Source organism: Mus pahari, chromosome 4 (assembly GCF_900095145.1).
Source record: "Mus pahari chromosome 4, PAHARI_EIJ_v1.1, whole genome shotgun sequence".
Lineage (NCBI taxonomy): Eukaryota > Metazoa > Chordata > Mammalia > Rodentia > Muridae > Mus > Mus pahari.
In genome coordinates, this window is record NC_034593.1 from 35,675,890 (window position 1) to 35,689,996 (window position 14,107).

Below are 14,107 nucleotides of genomic sequence, written 5' to 3' on the forward strand. Positions count from 1 at the left end.
TCTTGGCTGTGCATGGAGTTGCGGGGGGAGGGGTAGGAGTGACAGTTGCCAGAGGGTCATCTGTAGTTTTGCCATGCAGTCGGTTCAGTATAGAACATATGGTGGATGGTGGTGTTTGATGTCTGACTGGTCAGGCTTAGTGACTGGATAATTATGGTGAATGTTGATGGTGAAGAGCAGGTAGCTCTTACTGAATGCCAGGCCTCTGGCATTGTGTCCTCCTTCCCTAGCAGCTAGTTCATGGTAAGTGCACTGGGGCCCCTCCCCTGTAATACTCTGGTCTGGGGGTGGGGTGGCATCTTTTCTCCCACGCAGCGAGGGCCACCTGTGATAGCTTTCCATGTCCTGACTCTTGCTTACAACAGGGACTAGGGCTGTTCAGTGCCCACCTCTCAGCCTCTCCAGCTTGCAGGCCTGATGGGATTTTGGCAGGTGGAGGAGAGGCAGCTGCAGACGTCAGCATAGGGCCACCGTACCAGCCACAGGAATAGCTGGGGCCTGCTGCTGCTGGCTTCTGAGTCTGTAGCCCATTGCTTTGTTTTTGGCCTGGCCCAGGGGAACAACAGTGTGGTATTTACAGTTGGGGATGGATGGGCCTTTTCTGTGCCAGGTGCCAGCCCTCGCCTGTTGCTGGCACTGTTGGTCTTTCTCCAGCCGCCCTGGAGGCCCATCCCTGCAGTTGGGCGAAATACTGATAGGGAGTTTTTAGGCAATGTCTGGAATTGCTAGGCTCTGGGGACTGGTAGCCTAGCCCGACTCTGAAGTCACACCCTGTGCCTGGGTGTGTCTGGGGAGGCAGGCCCTTAATTCCCACTTCTTTCCACCAGCAAAAGTTGGGAAGAGGGTCCACCAGTTAGTTTCATTATTTCCAAAGGTTTCATTTTATCTGCAGAGACTTATTGGAATAAAACTTCCCTTTTGGGGCAGGAATATTATTGGTTGTCTGAGGCTAATTATAGCTCTGATCTATATCCTTACGCACTTCCCCTATAAAAGTGAGAAAAACTAAATAGTACTTAAGGAATACTGTCAAACCATATGCTTTTCAGAAGGTGGAGTGAGTTGGACCATAGAGGTTGGCCGAGCAAGGCTGCAAGAGCTGAGGCAGATGGCGGCTCCTTCCCTGGGTACACAACGGGTTGGTCAGGTGCTGTTTGTGTGATTTCAGTTGGAGATTTATGTGGTACTTTATTTGCCCGGGGCAGTGTGTTAGGTGAGCATCCTGATGTTGTGACACTGGTCCATGGCACTCAGTGTTGCTGACCTTGTGTTACATAGTAAGATTTTTTTAGTTCGAAGAGCTGAAGCATGACATGGGAGTCACCTCTGGGGTGGCCGGGAGAGGCTTGGCGCTTGCATAGACGGGGCCGCTGCCTGCTGTGATAATGGAGTCTGTTGTATCTGTCCTCATGGAAGTAAACAACAACAACAACAACAATCTCTTTTTCCCTCATTCTTTTCAGTGTTTGAGATAGTTTAATAAAACTTCCTTTTTTTCAAAGATCTATTTATTTTATGGATGTGAGTACACTGAAGCTGTACAGATGGTTGTGAGCCTTCATGTGGTTGTTGGGAATTGAAATTTTTAGGACCTCTACTCCAGTCAACCCTGCTCATTCAGTCCCTGCTTGCTCTGGCCCAAAGATAAATACACTGTAGCTGACTTCAGACTCACCAAAAGAGGGTATCAGATCTCATTATGGGTGGTTATGAGCCATCATGTGGTTGCTGGGATTTGAACTCAGGACCTTCGGGAGAGCAGTCAGTGCTCTTACTTGCTGAGTCATCTCGCCAGCCCAACAAAACTATTCTTACTTGAGTACTGTATACATATGAAGTTTTAAGTCCAATTTGTCAGTAGAAGGAACTTCTACTGTTTAGTTTCAGGTAACATTCTTACTTGTGAATAGCCATCGTTTTAGACATTATTGCCAAGATTGCTACTTCTCTGCTGACCACAAGAGATGGAAACAAAAGTTAGTGTACTTCCTGTATCTTTATTTTGAGACAGGGTCCCACAAACTCTGTCTAGTGGAGGATGATCTTGAACTCCTGACCCTCCTGACTCTGCCTCCCACGTGCTGTGATGATGGGTGTGGTTCCTGATGGTACAATTTGTCCCCAGTTGTCAGCAGTTCGGACACAAGAGTAAAGGGGAAACTGGCTCCACGTTGTCACCATACAATTTTTGGCAGATGCTGGTCTTTGCTATAACATGAGTTACTTATAGACGTTGAGACCGCTCACTTCCCATTTGACACTCCTCCTGCTAAAAAAGTATTTTATGCTATAATTTAATCAATGAGGGATGTAAATAATTACTATTCCTGTTACTAGGTTTTTTGAGGTTGGATCTTGCTACATCACCCATGCTGACCTCTAGCTTCGGATCCTCCTCCTCCTGTCTCCCTTGTTGCCAGGGTAGCAGAGGCACATCTGCGTACTCAGCTGGGAATATCATAGGAGCATCCTGATGATGCCCTCCCAGCCTGTAGAGGATGGCGTTGGGAAGGGCGCTGCTGTGATACCAGCCAGGCAGTGGCTTGAGTCCTTTTGACTTTTAGAAGGTGTCATGGATGGGCAAGCATTCCACGAGAGAGCAGTGGCCCCACAGTGCTACTGAATGGTGCCTCATTGTTTTGGGAGCTCAGAAGCATCTTTGTACTAGGTAAAGCAGGAGTGCGTTCCTACGCCCACCGGCTTCAGCTCTAGGTGTGCTGTGGTGGTTTCCCTTACAGCAGCACCCAGTGACCCCCCACCCCCCACCCCAATGACATTTTTAAGGAGAAAAATCATCTGCTATTCAAAATTCTACTTACTGAGAATTTTCTGTGTGTGTGCAGACTGGTTTGAACTCCTCTGAATTCTGAACGTCATATCTGCATGTTCTCTGTGAAGTAGTGACTCCCTGTTGCTGGGGGGTCTCATGACTTCTGTTCTGCTTGTTCATTGGGGTCCCCATCCAGCCTAGGATTTTCTTGTCTCACCAGTGGAAGGGGGCTGGAGGTTTTCATAACTGTGAATGGTGCTTCTTAGTGGTGATAGCTTTCTCATGGCTTCGTCATGGATAATTTATGTACAGCAAGCTGCACATGTTTAAGTGTATGCTCTGAGAGGTTTAGCCGTGTTTGCATGGATTATGTCATCAAAATCAAAATAACATGTCCATCCAACTTTGCCCCAGGCAGCCACTGAGCTGCTGTCGGGACAGATCAGTCTTTATCTCCCTGACCTGTGCATCCGTGCAGTGCACCTTTGCCTTCTCTGGCTCCTTGGATTCCTTCACTGAGTGTTTTTATCTCAGAATTTATCCCTGTTACTTCCCACCCATCTGTTTATAATGTGGTCCTTTTTACTGCTGGCGAGTGCTTCATTGAAGGGATGTGTCATGGTTTATTCACCCTTTACAGTCTGGTGGGGGAGTTGTAGGCTGTTCTTAGGTTTATTATTTTTAATTTTTAGGATCTCATATTTCATATCATCACTTTCCCTTTCTGTTTCCTTCCTCCAAACCTTCATTGTGCCCGTGCTCCCTGCTGCCTCTCACATCCATGGCCTCCTTCTCTTTGGTTTATAGTCAGTAAATGTTTCGGTTTTATGCCTATTTTATATATCTATGTCAGGGTTGTGGGAGGGAAGGTGTAAGAAGCCTCTGGCTGGCAGAGTCCTCTACGGACTTCACCCAGCCACTTCCTTCTCAGTGACGAGCAGCCTCATTCCAAGTGTGCTCACACGCTTTCGAGAGTGCGCACAGGCACGCGGGCGCGAGTGTGTGGTATTCCCATGCATTGTGAGGCTAAGGACCATCATTGCTTGGAGTTGGCACTGGAAACCTCGGGTCTGAAGACTGCTGGGCAGGCACTGTGCACTAGGCTGCACCCTAGCCCTACTTCCTTCTGAATCCAGAGGATCTTCTGGTGTGGTCACAGGGGTGGCACGAGTCACCTACAAGGCTGTGGAGCCTCATTCCACAGGAGTGATGTCAGCCAGATGATCTAGTACTGGGCCTCAGAATTGGTATTCAAGGGTAGCTCAGAGCCCTTCCTTCTCAGAGCCCTCTCACAGTCCCTGTTGGCTGTGGATAAGAATTGGATGAGAGGCATATGTGCAGGAGCTGTGTCTTAAGTTTGTTGATGTGTCTGTCTGCTGATTCTGGGCCAGTAAAGGCTTGAGTGACAGGGGGCTTCACTGTCAAATTGATGGCTCTCTTAGACTTTGCTTTTTAACATCTTGGAGTTGTGTCACTTTCTGAGAAGTGACATGGTTCAGTGCCCGGGCGCTGTAGTGACAGACAGGAGGCTGACGTGAGTTATCAGTAAGTTAGGGGAGAAGTGAAGCTGGTTGGGAATGCTGTTTCCATCCGCCTGCAGTTGTGTGCCTGCAGAGAGGCCACTGTCGCTGGCCACACACATGAGAAGGGGGCAGCGGCAGGGAGGGATAGGCAGGAGGAGGAGCTAGGGGTTTGAGGCATTGGAAGGTTGGCGTAGGACTTGGCGATTGACTGGCTGATTGACTGGCTGCTTTCTGAGGAGGAAGGGGGGGAGTCTGACTGACCTGTGGGTTTCTGACATCAGTAGAAAAGGCCGTGGGACTCATCTCAGGCTGGGAGAGGTGGAAGTGAGCATGTTCACGCAGAGCACGGAGCTTGGGTATTATGCTCAGAGTTGACAGATTTTAGAGTGGCTCGGAAGTTGATGTCTACCACCAAGGAGATGCTGGGTCTGCAGCGAGCAGAGAACACTTAGTCTCCCCTGGGTTCTGGTTAGAGACGCAGCTACTTCGGAACTGCTTGGAAATGGAGAGACCCTGAGAATAAAGGCCTCAGGAAGCAAGGCAGTGTGGCTTGAAGGGGACATTTCAGGCAGGGGAGCTCAGTGCTACAGAGAAGTTTCAGGCCTGGTGACACTTAGGATTTGGGGTTTCCTGGTGAACAGCCACAGGAGGGCACCTCGGAAGACAGGTGTGGTGGGCGATGTTAAAGCTGTGTGGAGGTTTCTGCTTTTTCCGTGCCTTGTGGAGGCAAGTGTTTTGGGCAGGACCTTAGGTTGAGCCCGGTGATCCTGGCTGAAAACTTCCGGGATGATCCCTAGTTCATGTACCAGTGTGGGTCTGTGAGCATCTTAGCGCAGCTCGGAGCCTGGGTTATGCTGCAGGCTCTCTTGCCTCGCTGTACAGGCAGAGCACCCTGCACACTGGAGCGGACAGTGATCACCTTAGGCCTGTTTGGAAAATGACTGGAAGGAAGGAACCCTGTCGGAGCCAGGGTGATGGCATTGCAGGTTCTCCTCCATCGCTGGACCTCAGTGGCCTGTGCTGTTCTGTTTGTTTTGTGTGCTGTGTGAGGATGATTAGACAGATGTGGAGACCAAAGGTTGATGATGGACTGACTGCCTTCTCCTTTGTCTTCTGTCTGACTTTCCGAGACAAGGCCTTTCTTTCACAGACCCCTTATGGTCAGAGTCCTGTCGTCACCCTGCCAGCTCTTTACTTGGATGCTGGGGACCTGAACTCTGGTCCTCAGGCTTGTGCAGCTAGCGGCACATTGCCGCTCAAATACTGAGCCTGTATTTTTTTTAATGGTTCCTGTTTGGATATTTGTTTCCTCAGGCTTGTCAACGACATGGTCCCAGCATTCTCGATCCCAGCATGGGAGGAGTGGTACCTGCTCTAGACCTGAAGATCGAAAGCCTTCTGAGGTACTTCTGAATGCTTGCTTGCCTTGATCATGTGTGCTGTACGTAAGTGTGCATGCGAACCTGCCGCCCACATGCCTGCCCCCTGCTGTGCAGGTCTGGGCAAGTGCCCCACTTTATACCCCGGCAAGATGGTGAGATGCAGATGTGTGCCTTGTTGCAGGCATAAGTGGGCTAATTAATACATATAGACTCGAACACGCAAAGCATGGGACACATATATCGTGCGCAGTGGATGTTAGCTATTATTATTAATTGTATTCTTTTTTTTCTTTTCCTGTTCCATCTTCGCTGGCTCCCAACAAGTTTTCCTCTGGCCAGGACATGAGCGGGTTCAGCTGCTGCCAAGTCACTGCCAGCCTCAAGTTAGTTTTAGCCATGAATTTGTGGCTTCTTTGGCAACAACCCAATGTGATTCTGGGAGTTTCGTTTTTGGGGATTATGCTTAAGGCTTTCCCCGTCTTCTCCAGTTTGTTTTCACATTTTATGTTTCCCTGATGCCCTACATTTCGTCGTTCATTTCCCTGCTAAAATCATTTCTAGAGGCATCGTATCTCCCTGCCAGCCTCGGTTGCTTAGGGGCCCCGTTGTCCTGAGACCTGCTTTCTCTGCGGCCATCACTAGACGCTGGCCGTTGAGACCCCGGTGTCTCAGCCTGTCGAGTTCTCAGGGAATGCTGTGGGAAAGTTCTTTTGGCATTGCACTATTGGTGGGATGACCTCAGTTGGCTTATGGCACGGTGGCCACAGCGACAGGTGTTTCTCAGCGTCCCTTCCCATGCTGACCCCATATAACTGGAGAGTGCCTTGTCCAGGAGCAGAGGAGTTTCTTGGTGATGGAGTAACATCCCCTGCCAGAAAGCACTAGAGACCTGTTCCAGGAAACACTCAGACTGGCTGCTGTGGCCAGTGCCGCTGGCCTGGTGTCTGTTTTGACCTACAGTGTGCACTTTATTTTTTATGACATCGGAACGTCTCTGCTCCTTTATTTAATTCTCCCATTAAGTCTTGAGTTGGCTCTGTAACTGCTTCTATACCTCTCTGGTGTCCATACTACACTGCTGTTACTTCAGCCTGGGAGTTGGATCAGAGCCCTCTGAGCAGCAGGCACCATACCCTGTCCTTGCTGGTCTGTGTCAGATCGTCTGAGTGCAAACTGCTTTGTACGTAGAACACTCGGGTAGCCATCACCTGCCCTTGGTGTCTACTTGGGCCCTGAGCTTTGGGCCAGAGCCTCTCCCAGGCCTGTAGGAATGGAGCTGCCTTTTCTCATCTCCTTCCTCAGTCTGATTTCCTTTCTTTGGCAGATTTGCTTGTTTTCTTGTAGAGCTTAGCTGGGCTCTCTTTTACCTGATTGGCTCGGTGTGGACTCACAGCTTTGGCCTTAAAGCCGTTTCCTTGGGGTTGGGTTGTTGTAGGCTTATCACCAGGGGCTTTTGTCTCATGGTGAGATTTTTGTAGAAGGGACACAGTCAGGCTGTTGCTTAATGGGACTGTAGACATTAAAGAGTGGCACCCTAGGACAAGTCCAGTATTGACAATGACAGCCAGAGAAGCGGCCTTTTAATTAATACTTTCATAAGATGAAGTTTGTTAAAGAGAACACCAACACCAGCCTGAAGAGTCAACAGGTGTACAGTGTGACCCATGCTTAGCAGCATAAGAAAGCGCTTCCTGTCCCGAGTGAGGGAAGTGTATCTCTGCGGCTCTGTACACTGAGCAGAGCATCCGAATCCAGGCGCATGCTGTTCGTGATACGTGGCAGGGCTTCCTGGTACACACATCCTCAGATGGCAGTGGGCTGAGGACAAGGCTGGAGAGGGAAGCAACTGTGTGGCCCTGGCTACCAGACAGGGTGCTGTACGGTCAGTCAGCCTTGTCGATTCGGATGCCAAGGGCCCATGAGTCAGGGTGCTGCCTCCCCTCAGTTTGCTTGTCTGTGCCGTCTGTGATGAGATAGGGTGCTTTCTTGGAAGGTGGACACGAGCTGAGTCTTGATGGCAGTGAAGACAGGGTTGGTTCTGTCTTTCCATAGAAACTTGCTTCCAGGGTTGAAGGCATCCTGTGACCTGGGACAACAGGGCTCTGGTGTTCTACTCCTAGATGTTTGCAGGCCTGCATTTCTGCCTGCTGTCAGCCAACTTGGACCTTGTCCTCACCATCCACCTGCTCCACGTGCTAGCACCTCAGGAGATGGGCCGATTCTCAGCAGTTAGTTTAGAAGATAGTGACCCCTACCGGGTGGTTCTAGATTCTGCCTTGAGGTTAACTGGCTAATGAAGTTTTGTTGTAAAACATGGACTGCAAAGAGAGCACTCCAGAGTGGCTTGTCACTCCCTGAAGGATTTCCAAGAGCCGGTGTTCAGCAGCCCTTGGTGAATTGAAAGGTCTTGGAGAGGGGAGCTGTTGTGTTTTGTGCAACAGTTACATTGAGTCCATACAATCACTGCACCCTCTGCTTGTGTCAGCTGAAGGAGCTCAAGCCACTTCAGTCCTGGGCGAGGGGAAGGAGTGTGGGGTGAAGGGTTTCTGTAACAGGGCAGTCTTACTCTGTTGATACTGTGACCTTGTTACAGGCAGCTCCATGGTGACCTTGTAGCTGCCAGTGCTCTGAAAGAAATGCCAATGCCACTGTCCCTTTCTCTTCTCCCCAGGTGTTTAGGACGGACCTGATCACTGCCATGAAGTTGCATGACTCCTACCAGCTGAACCCGGGTGACTACTACGTGCTGGCTGATCCCTGGAGACAGGAGTGGGAGAAAGGGGTCCAGGTGCCTGTGAGCCCAGGGACCATCCCACAGCCTGTGGCCCGGTAGGCGCCCTGGAGAGACGCCTGAGTCTCTGCTCCCCTCCCTGCAGGCATAGAGGCTGAGAGTTAGCGGTGCAGTAACATGAGGCCTCACAAGAGGCAGAAATAGAGAAACTGCTCAGGCACTGAGGGCGGTGTGTCAGAGGGCAGTGGCCTCTGAACTTAGCACATTATCGCAGGGGGTGAACCCTCTTACTGGAGAAGAGAAGGTCCAAGATGTTTTTGGGAATGACTGGCTGGGTGAAGTCTGATGTTACTGGCTGTTTCTCTCTGCATTCTGTCACTTCACAGAGTGGCTTTGTGGGAGCCCTGGTGGCCTTGGTGCTTCCAGCAGTGGCTGATTGTATTTTAGGAGATGACAGGGACAGAGGCGACCGACAGTTAGTTGGACTGAGCTGTGGACAGGCTCTTTCCAGATGCTGGTGTTTCTTCTTATCTCCTGCCGTGTCACTCACCTCTCCCAACATGTCCTCAATGTTCCTTTGGGACAGGCTGTGTCGAGTTGGTACCTTTTTTCCCACTTATATGTATGAGGATGGAGTGCCCTATAGCTCTGCCAGCATCTGGCTCCTTGCTGTGTGAAATAGCCTCACTTACCATGGATGAGTATGGACTAAATTCACTTTTTGGCCCTTAACTCCATGTCTCCTAAGACACTTGATTGGTTTGATTACCATCATTTTGGGATCTCTGTTCAAATTATTTGGTAGTATACCATGGCTAGACAGGCATAGGTGACCACCAAGAGTCACCTATTCTTCAGATGAGGGTCCAGGCCTGTGAAGCGGGTCTCAGGGCACACAGGATACAGATGGTCCCCTTTGCCCAGCACTAGCAGGCTGTCAGTCTCAAGCCGTGTAGTGCCAAGTCAGGATGGAAATGCCTTGATAATAGACTGGAGCTTTTCACTTGATACCTGTTCTTGCTCAAGCAGGAGAAATACATCCCTTCAGTTTGTTTGCCCATCTCTATCACACAGATAAGTTCTTCCTGTCAATTCCAGGGTGATAATGCATAAACTCTGGACATCCTGTTGGTGTGAATACATGTGGTCGTGAGCAGGTGTGGCAGGACTGACCGCAGAGCCTCTGCTGGGCTCCTGGCCCGAGCTGGTTTGCTCCTTTTGTGCTGTCCCTAGTCTGGCTAGGGTGAGATGGAATTCTCCGGTGCTCACAGCTTGTCAGGGGCTGGTGGCAGAGGAATTGTCTGGGGCCATATATTCATGGAGCATGGGCTCTAGCGCTTAGAATAAAGGAACGGCAACAGCCCAGTGTTCTCGCTCAGTCTTTTTGGAAGGTGAGAATTCAGAGGTGTCCCTTGTGGTCCTCAGCTTGTGCTGTGCACATCCAGTTTGTGGCTGTCTCTGCCATCTCTATTCCTGAGATCTCAGTGCTTAGCAAGTTCTTCCTTGTTCTGACAACTTCCGTGGGGAATGAGCAAGACCAATAGTGAAAGGGATTTAGAAACCAACCCTTGAAATACCTTTTCTTTTAAAATAAAAAAAAAAAATTATTTATTTATTCATTTATTTATTTATTTATTTATTTATTTTTGGCTTTTCGAGACAGGGTCTCTCTGTATAGCCCTTTATTTATTTATTTATTTATTTATTCATTTATTTAGGTTTTTCTAGACAGGGTCTTTCTGTGTAGCCCTGGCTGTCCTGGAACTCACTCTGTAGACCAGGCTGGCCTTGACCTCAGAAATCCTCCTGCCTCTGCCTCCCAGGTGCTGGGATTAAAGGCGTGTGCCACCAGTGTCTGGCTTAAATTATTTGTTGTAGTTTGGGAGCAGACTCTGTTGGAGATATGGTAGGGCGGTGTGCTGGGAGGGAAGTGACTTTGGAAGGCCGCAGCATCTGCTTCCCTTCTGGGTACTTTGAGGATTTCTAGCTGAGGTGTTGTTCACATTTGGTTTCAAACCCTTAGACTGTATGAACACAGGGATGGTCTGGGCTTAGGGGTTGGAGGAGGAAGTTGCACCTGACAGAAAGGGTAATCTGGCTATTTGTTTTCTTATTAACCAGGGTTGTGTCTGAAGAGAAGTCTCTCATGTTCATCAGGCCCAAGAAGTACATTGCCTCGTCCGGCTCTGAGCCCCCAGCGTTAGGCTATGTTGATATCCGGACTCTGGCAGACAACGTGTGTCGGTATGACCTCAATGATATGGATGCTGCGTGGCTGGAAGTAACCAATGAAGAATTTAAGGAGATGGGTGAGTCTGTTACTTCATTAACTCACATTGGAGGGAGGGCTGGTTAGTCCACAGTGACTCCCGTGAGAGGTTGGCGCTCACTGTCACAGCTACCTATGTCACCGAAGTCCCAGCTCTTTGGAGACCAGATTGCTCGAGTGGCTTTGGCACTTGCAATGAGACACACAGTCTACTTGGAGCTCCTAGAGCAGTGGTGGGCTGAGGGGTGGAAGCCTGGCTCGTTTCGGCTGCAGTGACTTGAATTCCTGTCCCGTCTGCTTCTACCCTTACCTACCATACAGGAACTGCAGCCCAGGGAGCAGGAGGCCTGGGCCAGTCAGTGCCCTGCTCCTCTTTACTGCTGTGGTGACAAAGTCAGCTTCACACCCTCTTGTTTTTACCTCTAACTCTTTCCTGGCTTTCTTTGAGTGAGGTGTGACCCTGGCTGAGAGCCCAGACTTGGATAGTTTCTCTGCTGGGTTGGACCTTAAGACCTCAGTTCCCTGCATTTCGTGAGGCTGAGACTGTCTTATGTTCCAGCCTTTCTTCCCCAGGGTTGTTAGAAAGGTTTGTCTGGAGTGTCTGTGGACTCGAGTAAAAGACATTTGTGTGGTGGAAGCAGGGTTGGGAAGTGTGACTTGGGCACATTGTGACAAGTCACGTGTGTTTAGCTTCAAAGGTTGGAAGGGCAAGGGCTGTTTAACGTTTGTGTTCCCATGGAGCCTGCCTCAGCCTGGACTCTGATAGCAGCTTTTCCTGCTGCCAGCCAGTTGATGGGACTGACCATGACTGAGCCGGGGACGGTGGTATTTCCTACTGGTTAGTTACTGAGATGTGTCAACAAAGCAGATTTTCTTGCTCTTGTTCCCTGCTTTAAGTATTAGTGGTCAGAAAAGTAGCAAGCCAGGGATGGTTTTAGAATCTTTTTTAAAGGCTTTGGGAACTCTCCTGTAACTGAATGGCGTATTATACCATTGTAGAAGATCCAGTTTTGTTTGAGCTGGCCAAATGCTTTACACCGCCTGTATAAAACCACCCAGAAAACTGTGACTCATTTGGCAAGTTGGAGGTGTCCAGTTCAGGATCCAGCCAAAAGACTGGCAATGCAGTGGTTTAAATATTAAGAACTCACATGTCTGCGGCATTAGTTAAGATACACTAATGTGGCAGAGTAAATCATGTCCTTTGACACAGGTTGAACACAAGTTGAAAGATGTTTGTCCCAGCTGCTGTTGACCTTTTTCTGGTAAAGGTTAATTGGAAGGCAAAGCAAAGTCAGGTGTATCCATAACTAGTTAGGAGGCACTGGGGGGCGGTGGGAAGCACCCTGCTAAACATTTTATCATATACTTAGTCGCTTCCCAGATAGGTGTAGTGCTTACAACTGTACACTCTTGATACGTTCCCTATTAAAGTAAAGTGCATGTGAGCATACAGCTGTGAGTGCAGGACAGCTGTGGGTACAGGACAGCTGGCGTTTAGAAGAGGGTGCTGGCTCCCTTGGAATTGAAGCTACAGGAGGTTGTGAGCTGCCCTACATTAGTGCTACGAAGTGAACTCTGGTTCTCTGAAAGGGCAGCAAGTGTTCTTAACTGCTGAGAAACCTTTCCAGCTCACTTCCAAAATCTTAAAACTTGAAAATGTGGTGAAAATGCGTGTAAGCTACAGAATCGAATTATATTTCTTCCCTTTTCCCCCTTTTCGCACCCCCTTCCAGGTCTTATAGTATAGCTCGTACTGGCCATTATAGACTTCATGTATTGCAGGCATGAGCACTGTGCTGGATGCTGACTTTGTCCTTATAGGCAGTTGGGAGAACATCTGCAAATAGAAGAAAATAGCGCTTTCCTCACTATTACTGAGGCCACAGTAACTACTTTGATGACTTTTTCTTTTTTAAAGGCTTTATTTTAGTTACGTGTGTGTGTCTGGGTGTGTGCAGGTGCAGGGGGAGGTCAGAAGAGAGTCTTCAGTCCTCTTGGGTCTGGAGTCACAGACAGGGAGCTGTAAGCATCCTGACAGGGTGCCGGGAATCCAGCTCAGGTCCTTTGCCGTACTTGCTCTTGGCCACTGAGCCATCACCATCATCCCCTTGCTCCCTCAAGTCATGTGCTGGTAGAAGGAAGTGTGTTGTATTTTATTTAACTCCTAGTGAACGGACTTCTTGCTCCAGACATTTCCTTGCGCTTGCCTTTCATGGATCTAATTAACTCTGCATTTCAGTTCGGTGACTCCCAAGTGGAGAGGGGTAAGTCCGTTAAAAACATTAGGATGTTTGCTGTGAAATCTGCTTTGGGGAACAGTTTTAAGTAGCAAGAAAGAAAAGTTCAAAACAAAACAAAACCCAAAACCCAAATAGCATACTATGTAGTCCTGGCTTTCTGAGTCAGATTAGTGTTGGCAGCAGTGGGAAGGGGCGTTTAACAGGGAATACATTTATATTGTATTGTACATTTATATTATAATATCCTAGGGTGTTGCAGAAGTTTTGAGTTTTGCTTCTCTCTTTATTGTGTCTTCCATAAGGATTGGAGGTGTTACCTGTGGACTGGCCTCAAAGTCACAGAGTGGAATTTTCTCTGGCGCTCTGCTACCTTTATGTTTTATTTGGGAGTTTAAACAGACCAGTGTCTTTTCGTTATAATAATTATCACTGTGCACCTACTCAGGTGAGATCTGTGGTGTTTTCCTTCAGGAATGCCTGAGCTGGATGAGTACACCATGGAAAGGGTCTTGGAGGAATTTGAACAGCGATGCTATGACAATATGAATCATGCCATAGAGACAGAAGAGGGCTTGGGGATTGAATATGATGAAGACGTTGTCTGTGACGTCTGCCAGTCACCTGATGGCGAGGACGGCAACGAGATGGTATTCTGTGACAAGTGTAACATCTGTGTGCACCAGGTAAGTGGGGCAGCAGAGCCCAGAGAGAACTGTGTGCCGTTCTGGGCTGAGCCTCTCAGCCAGCCTGTGTCTCCTGGAGTCCAGGATGCTTCCTAATGGAGCCGTGGTTTAGGAACGTCTTACCCTAACCGTAATCCCAGAGCATGGGTCTCTACCTTTACAACACGAAGGCACTGCGATTCAACTGGGAACACTGAAAACAAACCCGCGCAAAGGGTGGTTAAACTCTGCATTAGCTTTAACTGGGGTGACTAAAACAGCAGAAGCTGCCTCTGGACCTCGGAGTTTTATTCTTCCTTGTCTCTTTCTAGCTAATGGTGGATTGTCAGTCCTTGGCGCTTGGCTTGCCCATTAGTCCTAGTCTTCCCTGTCTAGACAGGGTTATCTTCTCACACAGTCCTGGTCCTGTTGGATTAGGTGCCTGCCTGCCTACACAGTGTGGTCTCAGTCCAAACAGTCGCGTGTCAACTGTTTCTAAAGGTCCTGTTTTCAGGTGGTGGTGCAGT

The 14,107-nt window shown here is 49.0% G+C and overlaps 1 protein-coding gene across 5 annotated transcripts in view; it reads left to right on the forward strand.

The window, feature by feature from the left end:
- Jade1 (jade family PHD finger 1) overlaps window positions 1-14,107 on the forward strand; it is a 53,849-nt gene that overhangs the window by 20,033 nt on the left and 19,709 nt on the right. For all 5 annotated transcript variants that reach the window (XM_029537291.1, XM_021195743.2, XM_021195747.2 and 2 more), the window contains exons 3-6: window positions 5,608-5,696; window positions 8,347-8,504; window positions 10,528-10,715; window positions 13,390-13,601. In XM_029537291.1, the coding sequence (XP_029393151.1) occupies window positions 5,608-5,696; window positions 8,347-8,504; window positions 10,528-10,715; window positions 13,390-13,601 (647 nt within the window). The remainder of the gene's footprint in view (window positions 1-5,607; window positions 5,697-8,346; window positions 8,505-10,527; window positions 10,716-13,389; window positions 13,602-14,107) is intronic.